Raw genomic sequence first — 21934 nt, 5'->3', positions numbered from 1 at the left:
GACGAAGCTGGCAGGGCGAGAGGGGGCTCGTCGTTATCTACCCTTTTGCGCCTGTGTAAATGTCTAAAAGCACAACAATGAAACGATCAAAACGTTATGAAGGGGCTGGTGGGAGAGGAGAGGAAAACGATAATTTTCTCCAGCAGTCGAAGTTTTTGAGACAAAAATGAAGATTTCGCTGCGATTGCTGTCAAAAAAGGTACACGTCTTCTGAATGCTAATACAAGGGCGAGAAGGGACCACATGTCTTTTCCTGTCAGAGATTGTCAACAGCGTCAAAAGGAAGAAAGAAAGGCGGCCGGGCGGCGTCGGTGCAACAAGTTGCCGTCGTGTGGTTTCACTAACGGGCTCGGCAAACAAGATTCCATGAATTAATTATACCGCGCAAAACACCATAATGAAATGATGAACATCTCTTACTGCCAGCCTAAATTAATTAAAGTCGAATTATGCACACGAATATGCATGTTACAGGAGAAAGGGGAAGCAGAATTTTGCTCGAATAATTATTTGCTCATTGCTCGTGCACGCAAATTTCTCCCGATGGTTTTAACCTTCTAAAAATTAACATAATTCTTTAATTGGTACTGAAAGAGGATAATTACAGGCTGTTAAATAGAGAATTTATTTATTATAACGTATCGTAAAAATTGTTTTGCTATAGGTTGTGTGAATATATAAGCGTGTAGTAAAATTTAATGGCCACTCAAATGCTACCCTGAGATTTATATTTTACGTATCCTCATTTTCATGGTTGCAATAAAGATGTATTCTAATCAATATATATATTATAATGGTTCCGAAACCGTATTTCTCCGAAAGTTACTAAGAGCGCATATTATGAGTCTAGAAATCATTTTGAGTGATTTAGTGTATTTAAGTGTAAACCTCCCTTTATTTTAAATTAAATTGACGAGTATTGAATTTCTAGCAGCTTCTCAAGTTTCAATCCAACTGTGTTGTAGATTTCAAGAAAACTCTCCACTGCTGAGGTTTTAAGTGCATTGCTCAAACTAAAACGAGCGTGTCTTGGTAGTCAGTAAATAATAAAACTATGTATTTTGTAAATAAGAGTTTTCATTCCTCTTCGCAAACGCCCATGACTGTAAATATTTACCCGAAAGATGATATTAAAATGTGGATAGTATATTATTTCTTATTTCTCCATCGATAACTCATTTGTTTATTTTAATTTATAGATTTCTCTGGATGTATTGTTGAAGTACACACTAACAATATAATTTTCGATTAACTAAATTTCTTTGAAGAAATTCTTTCACATTCAATTGGGATGTGTTGAAATAAGATCAAAATAAACTTCGCTTTTAACTAATTGCTTACAATGTTAATAAATCAATTCCGAAAGCTGTACCAAGGGAAGATATAATTAATTATTCTGAGCATTAAAATTGTTAGCTACTAAAGACTCTTGATCAAATCGACATTATTTGCGGAACTTGTTCTTTTGCGTAGCAACTTAACTTCAAGTCGCTCTGTATAACACCTGGATATTTAAATATCTGTGCGTTGGACGCATTGAATTCTGCGAATTCTTATTTAGAAAAAATTCGAGACATTCGGGAAATATGCTGCGGCCGAGCAGAGTGCGGTATCCGACGGGGGCTGAGGGGGCATTGCGTCCGCTGACGATGGGCGATAGATGATGTTTGTGAGCGACGTGGAGCTACGTCAGCGTGACACATGACCTTAAGTCGGGTGGGTCGGCCGCGCGACTTGAGACGATGCTCGAGTTGGACCAGTGGCCCGTGGACACCTTGCAGGCTCGTCCGCAGCTATTCTCGTCCGCTCCCTCGCACAGCTTTTGCATGCACACGCCTGACACGCCGAGAACCGAGCAGCGCCGCCGACAACGCACAGCACGGTGATTTGTGCAGCGAAAAATTCGCTGAATGCACCAAACACAAATATGTATAATAACGCGCAATACATGCGATTGAAACTTGCAGCCGCATTTCTTGAGTCCGACTTTACCGAGCGCACAGCACAGTGACGACTGCTTTTGATGCGTTTGTGGTTTCTGGCTGCTCGTAACTCGTAACTACATTGGTGCTTTAATTTGTGATTCATTTTACTTCAGTGCGTTGGAATAGGCATCCGCAAACGCAAGCTTAAACCGCTAAAGGGTAGTTATTTGAGGTAATTTTTATAATTAAATTATATGTATTAAATTACGTATTCTCAGGAAACGCAATGTTCTTGTCTAAAGTCATGGTGTTCGTCTCAATTATATATTTTAATTGATTTTTCGCGAAGTAACTGTTTCCATGAGGTTATTTTAAATTTCTAAAACGTCGTTAAATTCGGACTTAAATTTTGTATCGTAATAAATATTGTAAAAATCATCAGTTGCCAGACTCGCACGAGGCGCATATGCATGGCGTCGGCTAGAAACGGCGTGTTTAGGCAGGTAAATTAAATGGAAAACAAGCGTCTAAAAAAATATTGCTATAATATGCTTTACACAAATTAATTACGCCGGTTGCTGGTTGAAAACTCGCGAGACTCATAAAAAAGCGACCCACATTTGGACGCCATATATTAGTCTATACTAGATCTGATCGGCGGGAAATTATTTCAACGCGACTTTGGCCCTCGCTGTTAAAAAGAGGTAAAAAGCGACCGAACTAAAATCTCCGAAATCGTTATCTTGCGATACTTTTTCAAGGAAAGTTTGATTTCATATTAATATGACTCGAAGGATTCTTATTCGTCTTATCTAGCCCTACATTTTACAGAAATGGAGAGGTTAAAGACATTTTGGCCAGACTTAATTATTTTCTTTTACTGAAAGGGTTATACTGCTTGATGATAGTTTACGATGGTTGAAATTCTTGTTAATGCTACTTTTTACCTATTTGAGAAATTAAAACAGATAACCGGCATTCCAGCAATAAGGTGTAATTAGTTAGAACGACACAAATAATGAGAGCAATAGAAACAGCAGGCACTTTTATTTTTATATAGTAATAATCGCCACGGTTGCAGCTGTTATTTCAAAATAGGTTAATTAATTTAACTACGCGTACACAGCTTTTATTATTGTGTTCCTGATATCGGCAAATCAGTGCGTAGTTAATAACATCGCGTCATGTCATTTGATGTGCGCGCAAATGCCCGCGTGATCTGCAACCAAACGTTTTTGTAATGAGCTGCAAATGACAAACAAATTGGTCTCGCGTGGCGCGCTCCATTACGAACGAGCTCCCTGTGCGGACGTCACCGCGTGTGCAACAGCACTTTTCCAAATAATGGCATTTCATTCGTTTTTTGCTCTGCCACTCGTCGCGGGTCGTTATTGCAACTATTACTTCCCAAATTGATACGGAAACACACGAGTGCAACCCTAAGCAATGAGGAATTCGCTGCTGCTCTATAATCTAATCTAATCGCGAGAGCATGCAAGCGCACGGATTTGTTCGACACGAGAGAGCCTCAGTTTCAATCCAAGCGCGATTCTTTTCAACAACCATGCCGAGCGATGATGTGAGTTGCTGCTTTTTTTCAAGTGCATCTTACTAATTACACAATTAGCGTGGGATGAAAACGTGACCCACAAATGCAGTAGCGCGGAAAGTTTGCGCCGCGACATCATCATCTATATGCAAAGTCGCGGCGGCGATGGCACAATTTTATGCAAATTCGCCCCATTACATGTCTCACATCGTCGTACACCCGATTAAAATAAAAAACGAAAATATATGCAATTCCCTTTTTCCGCAGATGGGGCTGCACGTGCAGTTTGCACCACTCAACACGCCGTTTGACCGGCGGATGCAAACACTGGCGGCGGCCGGCTGGATCGTGACTTTTGTCTTTGGGGGCTTCTTCTTCAGCTTGATCCTCATCTACATGATGCTTTTCACCAGGCTCTGGTGGCTCGTTTTCCTTTATGTGCTCTGGATTCTTCTTGATAAAAACACGTCGCAACGCGGTGGTCGTAGGTAATTGAAAAGCAGCCGTGAAATATTTTTTAAGAGAAAAAATAAATTGTATTTTTCATAAAAAATCAGTGATGAATTTGAAATAATTAAAAATTTTGCTTATTTAAATTATTTGTTTCTATACTTAACCAAAAAATTTTTTAATTTATTTAAAAAATTTTACAGTTGAATTTTAAATAGTGTATTACAATGGCCTAATGCTTGCGTCATGACTTTAATTTAAAATTGTGATTATTATAAAGCTGTCGTAATCAAGAAATCGAAATTTGGAAGTAAACCATACATTTAATATACAGGATAGAGTGGGTGCGTCAGTGGACGTGGTGGCGCTTCTACAGGGCCTACTTCCCACTTGTGCTGGAGAAGACGGAAGATCTGCCAAGCGACAGGAACTACCTGTTCGCGTCCTACCCGCACGGCGTATTGTGCTCAGGTCTGTTCGGCAACTTTGTCACGAAGTCGCCCGAGTTCGAGAAACTTTTCCCCGGCCTCACACCGACGGTGCACACCCTGGAGGGAAATTTCTCGCACCCCGTCATCCGAGACTTGATTCTGTGGCTCGGTAGGCGTTTTTTTCCTCTTGTCTCTGGGACAATGCATAAACTGCTATTATCACCCACAGGTCTGCAGTCGGCCTCGCGTGATGCTATTTTGCGCAACTTGTGCAGCGAGCAAAAAGGTCAAGTGTCGGTGCTGGCGGTCGGCGGAGCTGCCGAAGCTTTAAAGTCAAAGCCGGGCATTTACAATATCATTCTGAAACCGAGAAAAGGCTTCATCAAGTGCGCTCTCATGGCAGGGTATTATAATAATACCGCTCAGCGTCACGTCAAGACAATTTCCCTCTTTCTCTAATTCGCAGAGCAACCATCGTTCCCGTCTTTTCCTTCGGAGAGACAGATCTTTACGACCAGATGGACAATCCAGAGGGCTCTCTGCTGCGCCGGACGCAGGAGCGGCTGAGGAAGATCATCGGCATCGCTCCTGTTGTTTTCCTTGGCCGTGGAATTTTCCAGTACTCGTTTGGGCTCGTGCCGCAGCGCAGGAAAGTCACCACAGTTGGTGAGACTAACGGAAAAAATTATTCCAATCAAATCATTGACACAAATTATTTTAATCACAGTTGGAAAACCTATCGAGACCCAGAAGGTGATAAATCCGAGCGCTGAGGAGGTGGAAGAGGTCCACATCAAGTTCACAGAAGCGCTGATTGAGCTCTTTGAGGCGCATAAACATAGACTGTTGACAAATCCCAACGTAAATCTTATGATAGACTGATTTCTCTAAGAAAAAAACTTGAAGGCTGCAGGGCACAATCTTTTATTAAGTATTTTAGAATTAATTGATAAGCAATCAAAGGTGCAATTATTCTAGTTGAAAATGAAAATGCCTATTCCCAAACTGTGTTCATAATTTTTGCTCAATGACGATCAAAGCAATGGAGAAAAATGCTTAAGAAAGACGCCAAATAATAGACATTGAGTGTATTATTAAATTTAGCTCTGTACTCCTAAGTGTTCTACCAATAAAGGTGATTGAAATCAAACTTGATTTCGTATTAGTTCGCAATACCATCAAAACTCTTTCAAAGTTTTGCTTGAGCTGTGCGCGGTTTGTGAACGCCAGCTTAAATTTTTGCATACAGCCTAAACTGGGTCAAAGACATTTTATACTTAAACGCCTTGATTTTATGATATGGTGGAAATCTGATTACTCCGGATACACACTCGTCTAACTAAATGAATGTCATAAAACAATAAATAAAATAAAACACGTTGCCACAACTTTTCTCGTTCTACTTGTATTTTGTTTAACAAATACTGTGTTACATGCGTGTGAGTACATATCACGCAGCTTGCGCTGTCCTCCGCAGTGGAGAGGAGTGCGGCTCTTTTACAGTAGGTCGGCGGCTGGTGAGGGGTTGCTTAGTAGGGTAGTGGTGTTGCACTCACTCAATGCAGTCCCCCCAAAAAAGCACGCTGACCCAAATTGCTGCGCCCCACAAGGGACAATAGAATTATTAAATCGATCGTTTAGCGCTGGATTGAATCAAGTCATTGCTCGCGGGCAGCAATTGTTCCAAGCCATTTTAGCAGGGAGAAAAGCGAACCTTCTGCCGCCGCAGCGTCAAATTTAGGGCCTAAATAAAATCAGCGACTCTGAAAACCATGGTACCTAGTTACGTTTTCGATTAAAATCGATTCTTAGGATGCAACCGGTTATTCTAAAAGTCTCAGCAAGATTTTCAGGAAATATATTGAGTTTTTTTAATAAAAAAGTATTAAATCAATCGTAAAAGTTTGCATGGTATTTTATCTACCTTTTCATCAAGACGATTGGCCGGAAAATACCAGGCTCGACAGGATATAGGTGAAAGAGGAAGTGGGCTAGAACCGGTTGGCACTGGTTCGTCGCACCGGTTGCGTCGGTGGGGGAAAACCGGTGTTGTGTGTTGCCCCAGCTGTAGACAGGCGAAGCAGAGGCCAAGTGTTATTTTGAAATAAAATGGCATCGCAGTCGTTGGTGGTGCCCGAGTGAACCGTGATGCCTCGACAGGTGGCTTCCCAGGTAAGCGGCGAGCCTCGCGGGCACCCATGGTGCCCACGGGGGCGCCCGCCCCGTGTCTGCCGGGGCCTCGGACGCACCGTCAGCCGAGCAGGCCCGACTGGAGCGGTGCCCGCCGCCCCGGGGGCTCCGCCGAGGCCTCTGCCGATCCGCCCCCGGGCCCAACTGCCCCCGAGTGGAGTATTTCGGCGCGGGCCATCTGCCCGCGGGGCCCGGTTTCCCCGCACTCGCGAATTCCGCCGTAGCCTTTCGCGTTTCGTTCCCGAGCTCTCTCGAGCGAGCCGAAGCGCGAGCAGAAGAATTGTCAGCACGCTCTTGTTTACGGCCCGCGTCGGGCCCCCGGGGCCCACGGGCCCCTGCCTTAATGACTACACGGCCTTTTTTCTTGCAGTGTCACGCTCGATTTTTGGCCTCGCTGCAACTGCGTCCCGCTCACTTTGCTCGGTCGTGCGTGACTCGTCTGCTCGCGGCTCCTCGCCCCGAGAAGAATGGCCACTTTTGTTTTTCCTCGCGAATTAATTTTGCCGAACACTCGCACCGCGAACGGGCGAGGTGCGAAAATGGCCTGCTCTGCTGAGCGACAATAATTAGAACCGTTTCCTGGCCGTGCATACACCTCGCGGGTTGTCATTTCCTTCAAACTGATTGCTCCGATTTGACGCAAAAGCGACTTTCGCGACCCGATCGCCGACACGTGTGCGGATTTGTCATTTCGCACTCGGCAAGTTATATTCAGTGTAATTAACTCACATCCTCTTTAGCTGACTTGCATGCGGGGTTTGTTTGGCTTCGGGAAATTGCATAGGTTTTCAGGCTGCAATTTATTTACCCCTATTGTACAATTTGCAAACTTCTGACGTAGTTAGCGTTAAAGCTAAAACAGAATTTCATTTTCTGCTTACCACATGATCGGGGGCTTCCAGTTCTTTTAAATTTTAAATGGCGTGGAAGTTTGTTTGAAGACTCGCTATACTTAAGTTAGTTAGTTGTTCTGCTTTTCGTTGCGGGCCAAACAAACTAAAAGGTGTCGGGCTGCTAAAAATAGTCGCGACTTTTTATACATAAACATTATTGATTCAACTACATAGCTCATCAGAGAAAAGTTTGCCGTTGACGCGGGTGTTCGTGCAAAAGAATGAACTTTGCGAGAAATCCGCCATTCCAATTCACTTTCGTTGCACAAATCTCGCTGAAAATACTCCACCGGGCGGCCTGTAGTTGCTCCCTTTCCATGTCCGACCCAATGCTGGTTATTCTGGTTATATTCTGATTGAAATCTCTGCTGAGTTGTTGTTGTATTGTGGTGAATATTTTAATGTACCGTAACGGACACTGCAAGAGGCGGAAGAGCGAAGAAACAAGAATGCAGTGTGTGATTTTGAGTGATATTCGCTGCAACGTGCGTCATTGCGCTCGTCGGCAAACAAACAAGGTAAGCCTGCCAGATTATTTTCCTGCCTGCTTGCTTTTTCATCCCGCGAAATCTGCCTTTTCGTCAACAACATAGAGCATAGTGTGCACGGTTGTTGGACAAAATGTGATGATGGCTGTGTGAACATAACCGTTTTCCTCGCAAACGCGTCACGTGCGTTGCCAATTTAAAAGAATACACTACTTCATGCGCAGACAGATAAGTTGAGTAGACGTAAGATTTTGGAAGGGAAACAACTCGAGTTTCAAGTATTTCTTAGCTACAAATTTAGGGACATGTGACCTTAGAAAATGACATCATGCGAGAAATTGCTCCATGAATTTTATATGCAAATAAAATACCCAGCACACATGCATGATTTATGAGGGAATTTATTGGAAGTTATAATTAAATTTTTACTGCTGAACAGGTTTTAAAGTTATTTCCACCGCGAGTTGAAATTTGGCTTGAAGATTAAATCGCCAGGCGCAGCAAAACGACGTCGCGGAAGTGTCCGTTCAAAAATGAGCGAAAATAGTGTTTTGGCGTGCTCGTTTTAATTAGCGTAATTGCTCAATTGGCATTGTCCCAAGTGAAACTCCGTCCAAGGCCGCTGCGAAAAAGAGGCGGCGGCTGCAAAATGCCCATTTTCGCCCGCATTTTTGGATCAATCGGTTTGCAATGCTGAGAACTCGCACGGACACACGATTAGATTAAACTGAGACCTAAAAAGCATGGTAAAGTGGCACTCGATTCGAAAATTCGCCGCCGCTGATTGTTTCATGAAAAGTGGTGGCGCGCGGAAGCGATTGTGAGGTAATTATTGTTGGCGTCGCCCTTAATGGGGTCGTTAATTTTGATTCTGCCCGATCAACAACGGGCTATTTTCATTAGCCGATGGTTGAGACACAAATCACGCAATTTTAAAATCCACTTGGATGTGCGCTTCATTCAGTGAACGGTGATTAGCAGTCGACATTGTAGGCGTCTTTCACGTAAAGAGGATTTTAGTGGTCGATTTATTTGGTCTATTCGGGCGAGAAGTAGGGTTTTAGAGTGTAATAAACATGATTTCCATTTCCTTTGATGTTTTAATTTAGTAGAAAAAGCTGTTCAATATTCAAGGCTACAAGTTTTGAGAAAACCAAAAAATATTTTTTAAGAATTACGTAACTATCATAATAAATTTTGGCACTTGCTTCAAATGTTTTTGAAAAATTCGCTTAACGTTTGTTTTTGATGATTTCTCAAATGGTCTGCGTTGCATTGAGTAGCATCCCTTAGTATAGTACGAGTATCTTTTTTAATTGAGATATCATAATAAAATTTGCTTTCAAAAGGTTGGGTTCTCAATTTGTTGAAAGAGTAAAAAAATATTTTTAAGTAGGAAAATCAAAACAAGAATTGAAGAGTCTTGATTTGATTGTACTATACATATGTATAGAATTATGATTTTGAGTAAAATTCAATTCAGGATAATTTTTCTGCTCGTCTATTTTTTTTTATAAAAGACACCAATTTTAAAATGTTACTTCTGCGATTTGTCAAACTACAACTTGGGCAGAGATTTTCGTGAAAATAGACTGAAGAGACTCTCTGGAAAAACCTGAAACACTACCCAATATTGTTTTTCAAAAATAGCCACGGTATGAGCGTGCGAACAATTTGATTTACACCTCACGTGACAGGCAATGTGTGCATCGTCGCGAACAAACTTTCGTTTCGCAGTGCACAAAGGGAGGCAAAATTGGCAAAGTTGGGCTGGCGCTGGAAATCGGATCGCAGCGCAGCCAGCAAAAAGGCGAAATTTGCATGCAGCATTCGGCTGGCGTGCTGGGTAATTTGCTCATTCGCTGGCTGGCTGGATGGCTGGCAGAATGCGTGCGTGTGCTGTAGTATGTGTGTCGCTTGCGTACGTTCGCACGCATGGCTGGCAAAAGAGAGGGAGAGATTCGCTTGTTTATTTTGGGCCGTTTAACGCGCCGCGCGCACTGGAAAAGCCAGCCAGCCAGCCAGCCGCTGGATATGGATGGACGGGGGCTGCTGAGCAACAAAGAAGCTGCTCTCTCTCTCTCTCACTCCCCGCGGCCGGAGTGTATGCCGCGTTGTCGTCGCCGTCGTCGTGGTTGACACAGTTCCAGTGCCAAGCGAATTATCAAATTGGCCAGAAGTCAAAGCCGGAATGCGGCACGCGCTGCTGCTGCTGCTTAAAACGCAGCCGAGTCGGATGTGCGCCTTGTAAATTTCCATTTCGCGTTGGGCGCGTTGGGAAAAAAGGCAGCATCAACAACGCTCTGCATGCACTTTGGAATTGTTCTGCGGCGAAATAAGGGTGCGGAAGGCGCGCCTTCCATGTTTGCCTTCCGCCCGCTTGTTGATGTGCGTTTCGTCCTTTCAAAATCGCATTTGCGCCGCAGAGTGGAACTTTCTAGGGTTGATTCGCTTTCGGCTCTCCATTTGTTGGCTTCCCTGAACTCATCTTTGAGATTTCCTTTTCCTATACTAAGCCTCTATACTTTCTTTCCAGTCGAAAGAAAAAGATAAGTAAAGCCAAAAAATAGTAACACAAGAAGCTTACTTCTGTCGCTATGAAACCCAATTAATTTTTTTATAAATCTGTAGTTTTTAATAGTGAACATTTTTGCCATTTTGTAATTAAAACAAGTTGGAAAGATTTTGTTGAATAAAAACGTGCTGCGATTACTTCAATTTTTTTGCCGACAAGCGTTTTTAAGCTGACAAAAATTCCCCATTTGTAAGCCTTTAATGCTCTACAATTTTCTTTGGTTTCTTTATTTCAATCTTTGCTCAGCACACCCCGTAGGCTATGAGTCCCAATGACACCTCCAAGCGACTAACATGGGGCCCGAGTGGCCACTAGCTTGGGCCCAATGTGGCCTTATTTTCGCCTCGCTGCATCGAGGTCATTGAAACGCCAGACATTTGTCCCTGAAACCTGGAAAGGTGAAAAAATCAGCAGGTGGCGAGTCCGCAGCTTTTTTGCTACTCAATATCTAGTAGTGGTTTTATTCCTAATTATAATGAAGTTAAAATTTCTCTGAATTAGCTAAACCATATACTCTATTTTTTCTTTCTATTTTTTTCTCTGATTACGCCGCTCTTTTACTTCAGTTTCAATTTTACACAACATGTGAATTAATTTGAACTTAAATTTTCCATATGAGTGTCCTCAATTCTAACTATAACATAAAATCACATGATTTCTCAGAATAGGAAGAGAGGAGGGTTGGGATTGGGTTACACCAGTTTCTGTGCATTCCACCTTGTGGAAAGAGAGGAAAGCGGAAACGGCGGCGGTGTTGCGAGTGGTCGGGGCCGCCGGGGGGTGTATGCCACTCGCGTAGCAGAGGCAAAGGTCGTAAAGCAAGCGGCTCTCGTGCAGTGCGTCGCGGCGACAAGCTCGGAATTCGTTCGGCTAAATTAAAACAAGCGATCTTTTCATCGCACAAAAGAGCGACCCGCGGCCGCCGCGGATTTATTTTTACCGGCGCGCATGAAGTGAAAGCGGGTGGAAATTGGGGCTATTTTTGAGGTGGCAACCCCTTTTGGCCGCATTCGCCCGCCGCCAATCATACGACGGGATCAATTCAAAGGGGCGCTTGTTGCTCCAATTGGGCCGGCCGAGATGCACTGAAAATAAAAGTGGAAGAGATGGGTCTGGCTTGAGACCAACACAATAAATTAAGAAATTCGCGCGAATCTTAGCTCAGCGTAAAAAAGAAGTTAACTTGAGTGTCTAAAAAAATTTAGGTTCGTTTTGAAACTTCTTAGATAAAAAATATATAATATGATCGAGAGTATATCAAGACAGTTCCAACTATAAGTTTAAAAAATTCAGCAAAATTCACTAAGTTTCGTGTTTCTCTTAAGGTATAATATTAGCACACACGAATCATAAGATTCATGAAATCCGTTTCCATAAAATTAAATAATTGTCTAAACATGATTCCCCTTCATCGACTGTGATAAGATCAATCAAACTCTATATCTCAAGTCGCGAAGCAAACGCGAAGTGTGGAAATATCCAAAATTGTATTTCATTCTAATTAATGACTAACTACTCTTCTTCTGTTACATACATCCTTTGATTAAAAAATGATGTTTTTTCGAAAAGATTGTCGTCGTTCGTCTTGTCTAAATTCTAGGGAATTTTGTTTACATCTGCCATTTTATATAGTCTTGAATTTCACTTAAAATCGTTCTAATTCCCCAGCTGTGCTTAATGTACTACGCAATGGAGATTTTTAATGTGCACGATGGGGTATTAAATTTTTGAAAGCAATTACAAAGTTTTTAAGCATTCTGCTGAAGCTATGAGTTTTGGAAATGAGGAAGTTTCGTCTTCCTCAATACGAGCTTGCTATCAAATTTTGAGCCTATGGATTTAAAGTTTGCTCCTCCTTATTCTCCACTTTATTCCCCGAGCCACGGGACGATCACTTTTACGCCCGGTGCCTGCGCGTCGGCTGAAATAGCTGCTGCTGCTTTCTTTTTTATTGTGGCCCTCGAGTATTTATTGTTTTTTGTCTCAACTCCTTCGCTAGGCAAGATAGAAATCTCTATTTGCCCCGAGAGCACGGCAAAATGCTTTTATGCAAATTGAGCCGCAACCCCATTGATCCTGTTTTTGCTCGCAAAAGACCTTTTTCGGCCGAGTGTAATTATGCAGCGGCTCTCTGCATAAATACACTTTCTAACCTCGCAACTTGCTGTCGTCGGATTTGTTAGCTTGATCCGTGTCGTAATTTTCGTGCTTGCATCAATTTTGTAATTACAAGTGCAGCGCCGGAGCGATCAATCAAAGTCTGAGTATTTATTGTTTTGTTGCGTGACTTATGTACAAATTGGTAAATCGATTCCGAGAGGGTCATTCTATTGGATTCCCGTGGAAAAATCAAAAGTGCTTACATACGTTTGATCGCGCTTATCGCTCGAGTGTTTACAAATCCAAAGCTCGTTAATTTTAACGGTATATGTGTCTTTTATACTGACTGTTCAATCGGAAATTATTTTTTACGACTGATTGTTATTATAATTTATGCAACTCAATTTGCATGCAATGAAAAGAACTAAAGAAATACACGAAGTTTATTTCAAATTTTGTTGAAAGAAGCAAGATTTTAATTGTTTTTTTATTTAAATGGACTTCTAAATGGTTTTTAAAATCTAATTATCTTGTTACAGTGTACATTATTTATCATATTCTGTGGCCAATGATTTATCCTAATGTTTATTATGTTTTTAGAGCATGGAAATCTGAAGGAAAGGAATCTCATCGCTCCTGGTTTTACTAAGTTTCACATTTTAAGCGATGATTTTTTCAATGATATATTCCCATATTTAGTTAATAAAATTACGCTAGTTCAACAAATTATATGAAAACGCAACCGGTAATTCGTTTGATTATATTTTAATCTGCATGAGTTTCGCAATCAAATTGCGGGAAATTATTGCCAATTCAACAGTCTAGCTGGGGAGCTTTCATATTCCCCTGTTGCGACAGCGCTTGGCGATGCATGTATATCCGAAGGAAATAAAATTTCCAACAAATAAGCGGTGGTGGAAAAGTTGACGAGACACAGCGCTTACCGCACCCGGTCAATTAAGCACACTGAGAATCGACCCAATTATTCTGAAATGCAGAGTGAAAATTCTCGTGCTCGTTCGCTGCATTAAAAGAGCACACGCGGAGCGATGGTTCTCGTCCTTGGCGTCCTTCGCGCGCGCGATTAACTATTCCGGCGGGTGGGCTGCGTGCAAAACGTGGATGGCCTGCTGCGGCAAGAAGAGAAATTACCGCAGTGCACGGCGGCTCTTGCTTATAAATGGAATGGGGTTACCCTCTGATAATATTCAGACTCGATTTCCATTCTTGCTTCCCTCCCGAGCTTTTCGTGACAAATTCTCTGCTGTGTGCGCCGAAAGCAGCACAAGCAACACTCGTTTGCCGTTTGCGATATTGAATCGCCGGCGTGGGAGCGACGACCCCACCTCGAAACAATTAGCGATGCTCATGCAATCAACCTTTGTCAACTTTTATCCGTTGACAAATTAAATGGGCGGCGAATTTATTGCCTTTAGCATTGGGTGACACGACTCTGAACTCTGAATGTTTGTTGGTATCGTGTTGGGTATTAAATTTTTCCTGTACTCAAATATTGAAACAAACCTCGCCCCTATATATAATTGGAGAAATCACGAAAGCGTATTTTACTCATTCTTGTTTACATAAAATTAACGAGTAATTTAAACAAATTAATTTAGTTGCCCAGAGGTAGTCATGATTTTACCTATCCCCAAAATATTCTGGAGAACCTGGACAGTTTAAATTAAATTAATTTAGCAACAAATCAGAAACTATACAACAATTTTGGAAGCAAAACCAAATCAGTTTCGCTGCACGTCAGCAAAAATTTTCAAGGTGCTATTCTATTAATTGCTTTTTGTTTGAAGCAAATCAAACTACTCAGAATTTGAAATATTTTGTCCAAAGGAAAATTTTAAAAACGGTTTCAACCACGGAAAGATTAGAATTGAAGCTTAATTTGTTATTTTTCGCCTTTGTTAACAAACAGATGTTACGTCTGATTAATTTCATTTCCAAATAAAATTTTCTACTACAATTCATTAAAAAAAGCGGTCAAGGGCAGCTGCACCGAAATTATCAAACTTTTTGCGAAGCTCAATTTATGAAAAGAGATTGTGTGTATAGTATGAGTGTTTTTGAAGCACAAAATCCACAACAATTTGCAGCATTGCCCGAGCCGAGCGTTTTGCCGTGTCGCCTCATCGCAAACAAAAAGCGATAGCGCGAGCGGTGCCGCGCCGGCCGCGTGCTGCCACCACGGAATCGGCGACAAGTGAAGTATTTGGCAAGCGCGAGTGCGGATGGCGCCACCGGGACCGCTGCCGGCAGGCCCTCGACCCGGCGTATCGAGCGAGCGGCGCGGTGCACGGGGTGCTCGCTCACTCTGGCCCATCCGAATCCAAATTTATTGCACCGCGTGTGACCTGCCCGCACACCAGCCCCGCCGAGCAGAAGACACAAAGACGCGCGCACTAAATTATGTGCGCACGTGAACGTAAAAGTGAAAATACCCGCCGGCTGACCCAATTTTCCCCCCGGCAAATCCGTCGGTCCGCATGAACTTTGACCTTATATCTAACAATTGAAATATATGGAGTTGTTGTGCGAAAAGATAAGTGTATAGAGTTCACACTCCTGATTAATGCAGATTATTCGAGATTTGCTGCTTCAGGCCCTTTCCACCTTGAAGACCGAACATTTCAAACACCCTTTTGGTTACGTTCCCATTTTCCCTTAACAAGCGCATTCCTCCCTCGTAGGTGGCTTAATTTAATTGGCCGAGTAAAAGTTAAAGTAGCTTTAGCACGTAATGTTGCCTTTTCACTTTCCTATTTTTGTCGGACGTGTAGAACTAAAATATGGGGATGATTTTGCAAGGCTCCAATGAAATCTCATTAAGAGCAGTGTTACCAATTACGATGCCGCTTCATTTTGATTTTATTGACGCCGAAAATAGCAGGGACAAAACAAAGAAACCGCTGAGAATCTGAGAGCCGGAGCGATAATAGCGAAGCGATCAGAACGTGATACGAGCGCGGGCGTTTGGAGGAATAATTGGCGACGAGGGGCGCATCAGACGATTGCAGCGAGCACGGAATTAGGCTCATTAGGCGCACAGGAAAATAATGAGAGACGACCGGCTATTAGATTACCTCTTGTCAAAAATTAACAAAAGGTTCGGCTGGCGGCAAGTTCCCCTCCGCGTGCGCTGCGCACCCCTTATCTCTCTCGGTCTCACGCGGCATTGTCCCACCCTTTCTTTGGTGCGCGTGTTGTCGCTCGCCCCCTCTGCGTATAATTTGCACCCTCGGCTGCCAATTAGTTGCAAAGGCAGTAATGCTTCTTTAACAAATGCTGCGAGACGCAGCGGCCCAAATATTAATTTTGCATTCAGCCTTGCTGGCTCGTTGAGGCCCTCGAGGAATTACACACGCACAGCACACACACATACACCATTCACGCTCCCGCCGAGCGGCAGCCGCTGCATCAGCCGCAGACTCGGCGCAGATAGAAACGCACACTTGCTAATTGCGCCCCAACAATGGGCTAGCTCGTTTACGCCGCGCCTTAAGTTAATTTTCCTGCTGGGAAATCTCGCGACAGGCGAAATTCATTTCTGTGAATTTCTCGTAGCCTGGGGCTCGGCTCAAGCGGTTCACTTGTTTTCGTCGAACTGTGTAATCCGATTTAGCGGTTCACTGCCATATATTAGCATTTTCGTTATCAGAGCCGCGAGGCTACGCGCATATTCCAGCTCATGTTTCAGATATTGACCTTCTGACCCGCTTCATTGATGGAAATTCTCTCAATTTGGGAGGCGCCAGGCGCCATGTAGTGATGATCAAATTTCACAACGATTGCCATTCAACTCCAACACCAGATGCTTGATTTGAAATTTAAATCACACTAAATTGGTTTGACATGGATTTAAATCTGTTTGCTATAAAATTCGTAAATTTCTTGGATATCATTTATTCTATAGCAACAAAATCACTTCTTTTCGTAAAATTTTTTATTTTAATAAAATACACATAAGAAACAATTATTCCGATTTAATTTGTTTGTTTGAAACATTTTTAGTGGTTAAAGTTCCATCAGGTTAAATCTTGCTTGTCTTGATGTTTTCAAAAAAAAAAAAAAATACATTCACTTAAGAAGCATTTTGCGCATATATACAAGGCTTTTTTAAAAGACGTTTGAATTCGGCAGTACGGAAACACTTCCGGAAAATAAATAGTACCTCCTACACTGCTAAACTTGAGCCAACAATTTCAATCTCTCTGCCTTTGCCTTGTCAAACAAACTTCAAAGCACTTTTTATCCGAAAATAAACAGTCGAAAACTTGGTAACGAAACTGAACTTCTCCTTTCCTCCGTTCCGGAGCGCAAGATTAAATATAAATTTTTACACACGCGACGTCATGCAAACAGCGCATTACATAGCATTTTGCATCGGCGCGGCCTGCACTGAGAGTGAGTCGACTTGTTAAAACATGGCCGGAGACGGCCTGTGGCGAAGTGTGCCTGGATTTCCTTGTCTTTTTAGCAGCACTTGTGATGATTAGAGATGCAGCCGCAGAAACACGTGCACCAGCATTGTGTGACAGTAATAATCGCTTTGAAGTCTCCTGGACCGACTCGGCGCTTCAAAAGCGCTTTTGTTCTCACTCGCTCGCTCTCTCAATCTGCAAACACATTTGCCCATCTGCCGGCCGCGCGCGGGAGTCATTGGCGCGCGCAATTTGCAAAAGGGCCCAAATCGGTGGCCAGTGCGGGAATGCAAATCGATTATTCGATCAAATTATTTCCGCCCGAGCGTGCGACGGACTCGGCGGCTCCGGGGGTTGGCGCTCGCCCTTGCACGGAAGATGGCCACCTCGGCTCGATTTTCAATTTTCCGTGTACATAATCTGACACCAGCGTGATTAGCTACAGCTCTCTTGGCCTGTCCGATCGAATTTCCTTGCAAACATTGACCGAGAATTGCAAAACGCCGTCGCTATTTCGAATCCTTCCTTGCACTGTTTGCCTTTCCCTTTCGCCGAACGACCTGTGGATCTGACAGCTCTTTTAAAACTTTGCGTTTGCGGCCGAGGGAATAAGCTAACTGATTCCCGGAGCCGCGAAAATCGTGCGAAATGCCAGAGAAATGGTAACAAAGTGATGTGCGTTCAGCCGTACGACTGTCAGCTGCTAACAGTGAGAGGGACATATATAAATATTGCATGTCCGACTCACTGCTATATGTCATTTCAGCAGATACTAAAAACAGACGAGAGCAGCTTGGCGCACGGAATGGAGGGTGTTCGCTGTCAACGGCTATTTCGAATAGGAAATCAATCTTCATTTATAGCTTTGGTATAAAATTCGACGTCTAAATCATATATCTGTATATGAATTTATCTACAGAAGATTTGCATAACTGTGGAGATATCTACCAAACATTTAAGAAACTGAAGATTGCAAAGTTAAAACCGGTTAAAACTTAAAAAATAACTTGCCGATTCAAATTTTGAAAACGAAATTGAAATATATTGAAACGATTAATGTTTTTTTATTTAATCAGTAAATTCTATATCGATATTTAAATTAAATATTTTGTAAAAGAGTTATTTCTTTTTTATCAGGCTTGTGGCACATGCCAATATTTTTCCAGAATTTTTATCCTCCAGTGGAGACATTCAATCACGCAGCAGGAGAGGTGAAGGCAAACGACGCCAATTTCAGCGTGTCATGGAATTCCACCGATGGCCGCACGGGCTAATTCTGACCAAAGCGGCCGTGATTCGAGCGAAAAGCAATTTCTGAGGCCAAACACTTGACACCGAGATTGCGTCGCGCCGGCTGCCGATTGAGTGTCGACTGACAGACGCGGGCGGGTGTTTTGATTTTGCCGGGCACAAATTCGTTCCTCGCGGGCCGTGTGCCCCCCTGACCCTGTCGGTATCGACCTGCTTTCCTGTGACGTCACTGCAGCAGTCGGTCGGTCGCTGGCTGAGCGAGCAGAGTCGCTCGATTCGCCCGCCCGTGCTGCCCGCCGAATGTGCGCGGCCCAAACTCAAATTCAGCCCGCACTGCCTGGTCAAGTGCTTTCTTTTTTCTATCCGCGCGAATTGGCTTCACTTCAACTTTTGCTGCGTCCATCGAGTCTGCTTTTGTTTCGCTGCTGCAGTCGCCGCTCTGCTGCGAGACACGAGGGGCGTGATAAACGGGGCAATAGCGCAGATGTAGACTGACCCGTAGTTGCGGCTGCTCTCCAAGCAAACCTGAATGACATTTTTTGCTGTTCGTGTCATTTGTTCCTCGCAAATATTTGCAGAGCGGGAAAGTGGAAAATTTAATTTTAACTCTATTTGCATTTGAATTTTGAAATGTGGAAACTGAAATGTCCTTTGACTGTTTCAGTTGGAATAAAATAAACGTTCCATTTGCAAAATTAAATTGTTTTTCCCGGGAACTGCAAAGTTTCAACAACATGTATTTGGTTGGCACTGGTTGAAAAGGAAAACGCTTAACAAAGACAGGAGAGGCGCACAATAATTTTTATTTGAGTAAAATAAATATACTGGTGAAAATAAGAAACATGAAAATTGAAAAAAAGAACATTCAAACGTGATGTTTTAAGCGATCATCTTCTTTAAAAAATATATATTTTCAACTTTTTCGACTTGCAAAAATCCCTTTACCACCTACAAAAGTACAAAAGCTCAGACCATTTGTTTGTCTTTTACAAACTTTTGACTCTCTCTCTCTCTCTCTCTCTCTCTCTCTCTCTCTCTCTCTCTCTCTCTCTCTCTCTCTCTCTCTCTCTCTCTCTCTCTCTCTCTCTCTCACACACACACACATACACTCTCACTCGCACGCCCCTTGGGATACACGAGAGCGCATGTTTTTTTTCTGTGGCAGCGGAGTGATTTATTTTTGCTCTAGCATATCAGATTTTCGCTCAAGTTGGATTTGAATTTTAACTGCCGGTTACATTTTTTGCTTTCGCGATGTACGTACTGCACTGTGCCATACTCAGTGCGGACCAAATTTTGGCACGGGCCAGCGTGAATAATATTTGCGTTGGGCGAATATAAAGCAACCGCAAAGTTGACTTTTGCGCCAACGCGGAGAGGCTTACGAGTAAGCTGATTTCGAGTTTCGCAAGTCCATTTGCATTGATAATATCCGACGGCGCCGACGTGCAGCTTTTCTAGTCTGCGTTCTGCGAAACGCTGATTGATTGATAAGGTAGCGAAAATTTCAGAGGTTTAGGAGGTAGGCAACCAGCACGGTGCAAGTGTCACACAGGTTGCCTAACGCAGTTTCTGCTGCCGCGGAGCCGCCGCCGCCAACGGATAGAGGAGAGCCAATTAAAAGTTGGCATAATATGCAGCACTCTGCACAGCGATGTGAAAATGCTGACAGAAGTGTGCTCACAGGTTTTGAATGGAGTCGCTCGGCGACTGAACGTTCTGTTTGTGAAATTCAATTATTGGAAAGTCATTTTCAGCCGAGAGAGCCGCTGATGCGAATCTTGCTCTATGCTGCGTGCGATATAAACCCACTCCACGCTTATTTACTCCGTGTGTGTGTGTGTGTGTGTGTGTGTGTGGCTGTGCGCGCGTGATTGGGGCTGCCGATTCTGCTCGCTGATGAGTGTTTTATTGCCTAAGAGCCGACGAGAGATCTGTCTGCAACCAGATCAATAATACGCGTCGACAGTGGAAAATGTTTTCAGCCGTCATGTGCGGCAGACGAAAGCGTGTGCACGCTGCCCTTTTCACCAGCACTGCCCAGTCGACAAGACCGCCCTGCGCTCGTGCGTTGCCGTCGGGGAAAACCAACCGATCGCATTCAAAGACAGAGCATACACATTATTCGAGAACTGTCATTTTTTCATCGCGGCCTTTGGCGGAAATAGTTGAAATACTCATTCAAATTTCCTCTTATCCTCCTCTGATGTGAGATGAAATTTCACCGACCTTGTTCAAACTATTCTACACCCAGAGTCATAATTCAACCTGTGATCACAATATTATACATTTAATTCCAATAAAGAGGTCAGAAGCAAGATATTTAGTGAAAAATATTCTGTGTTCCACTAAATTTTGCCTCGGTCACGCTGCAGACGTCATTACCGGAATTTCCGAAGGAACTGCTTGAATAAAAAATAGACTGCACTCAAGCTGCAATTATCCAGAAACAGAACAATGTATAATTTTGTAGGAAGTCGGCAGTTAAACCTCTAAGCAACCCTAAGGCAGTGCGATAAAATTGTCTTAATCGCTTCTCAGAAAACAAGTCTTGCAGGAGAACATAACTCGTATATGCTCAATATAAGTCAAAAGCAATTCCTATGCAGACGAGTGTATAATTACAAGATGCCAGGTCTCGTTTTTTTAAATTACAGGTTCGAAGCAACAGGCAAAATCTAAATTCTAATCTCCCACGTTCGATGCACCACGGCACAGAAATAAATCCGATCCGCAACAATATTTGGAGCGTGAAAAGAAAAAAACGATTGAGTGTTTCGGGTGATTATTGTAATGAGTGTCGCGTGTGACGGGGTCATTGCTCACTTCTCGGAGGTGGAGGAGTAGAAGAAGAGGAAGAAATCGACGCGAGGGCGGACGATGTAAGGCACGCGAATTTGAAATTACGTCGCCCTTATCTGCGATTCGGCCGCCAGGTTATTTCACTCTCGGGCTTGAATCGCACCACTGAACAAGGCGTGCCGGCCGAGAAAATGTCTATTTTGACACTCCTTCTCCTTTGCAGCTGTAATAAGAAAAAAATGTTCTTTCTCCGCCTGTGGCCTCGATAAGGAATTATTGCTGCACGAAATCAGTCGGGATAATTGCTTTTTGCATTTGAGCTCGCCCGGCCAAGAAGGCATTTTTAATCTGATCGGCTGATGGATGGATTACGCCGAGGGGCTTTTAAGTCTCTGCTCAACGGAAGTGTTGATGAAGAGAAGGGAGTCCATATTTTAATGACTACTGCCCGTTCGGTATTGGGTGCCAAAATTACCCAATCTCATGGATCATGCAATCACGTAGCAAAATTATCGGGATGGAATCAAATTGAATTGAAACGAGTGAAAACGAGCACATTTGCAGTCGCATAAAATTTCAATTATTTCGGTGGGGACGCACGAATTAGCATTACCGACCGGCCACACACCGTCACCAGGCACCATTTTTCATATTTAATTCGAACAATCACGACAGGCTCGTGTGTGTGTGTGTGTGTGTGTGTGTGTGTATATGTTACACGCACCAGCCGTGTCAGGGAGGACTCTCGTATTATGTATTTTTATTGCCTTGCTGGCTGCCGATCGATCAGCTCCAATGTCAGATAGGCGTACGCTCGCTTTGTCGCACCCTGTGCTCGCTTTTGCCT

At 43.2% G+C, this 21934-nt stretch overlaps 3 protein-coding genes and 1 long non-coding RNA gene across 8 annotated transcripts in view; 3 read left to right on the top strand and 1 right to left on the bottom strand.

Annotated features, from left to right (window-relative positions):
- LOC135941521 (2-acylglycerol O-acyltransferase 1-like) overlaps positions 1–5505 on the top strand; it is a 102788-nt gene extending 97283 nt beyond the window's left edge. Inside the window, exons 1-7 of one of the 5 annotated variants that reach the window (XM_065487123.1) lie at positions 1749–1882; positions 1968–2144; positions 3742–3962; positions 4259–4524; positions 4585–4759; positions 4822–5021; positions 5083–5505. In XM_065487123.1, the coding sequence (XP_065343195.1) occupies positions 3742–3962; positions 4259–4524; positions 4585–4759; positions 4822–5021; positions 5083–5237 (1017 nt within the window). In that variant the 5' untranslated portion in view covers positions 1749–1882; positions 1968–2144 and the 3' untranslated portion in view covers positions 5238–5505. Of the gene's footprint in view, positions 1–53; positions 200–1742; positions 1883–1967; positions 2145–3014; positions 3505–3741; positions 3963–4258; positions 4525–4584; positions 4760–4821; positions 5022–5082 lie in introns of those variants that run through there. The other 4 variants (XM_065487125.1, XM_065487122.1, XM_065487124.1 and 1 more) reach the window with 4 other exon arrangements.
- Positions 5506–5734: 229 nt separating this feature from the next.
- Positions 5735–6318, bottom strand: LOC135941526 (uncharacterized). Its single transcript, XR_010574991.1, has 2 exons — positions 6070–6318; positions 5735–5951 (listed from the first exon to the last, which is right to left on the bottom strand). It is a non-coding gene; the product is annotated as an uncharacterized LOC135941526 (long non-coding RNA).
- A 65-nt stretch (positions 6319–6383) lies between these two features.
- Positions 6384–21934, top strand: part of Nca (neurocalcin homolog) — a 49128-nt gene continuing 33577 nt past the window's right edge. Inside the window, exon 1 of the mRNA XM_065487128.1 lies at positions 6384–6527. The gene's annotated coding sequence lies outside the window, so the exon portion shown is untranslated. The remainder of the gene's footprint in view (positions 6528–21934) is intronic.
- LOC135941524 (neuronal calcium sensor 2) overlaps positions 7460–21934 on the top strand; it is a 42188-nt gene continuing 27713 nt past the window's right edge. Inside the window, exon 1 of the mRNA XM_065487130.1 lies at positions 7460–7956. The gene's annotated coding sequence lies outside the window, so the exon portion shown is untranslated. The remainder of the gene's footprint in view (positions 7957–21934) is intronic.

Source organism: Cloeon dipterum, chromosome 3 (genome assembly GCF_949628265.1).
Source record: "Cloeon dipterum chromosome 3, ieCloDipt1.1, whole genome shotgun sequence".
Lineage (NCBI taxonomy): Eukaryota > Metazoa > Arthropoda > Insecta > Ephemeroptera > Baetidae > Cloeon > Cloeon dipterum.
This window is presented reverse-complemented; position numbering and strand designations above follow the sequence as displayed.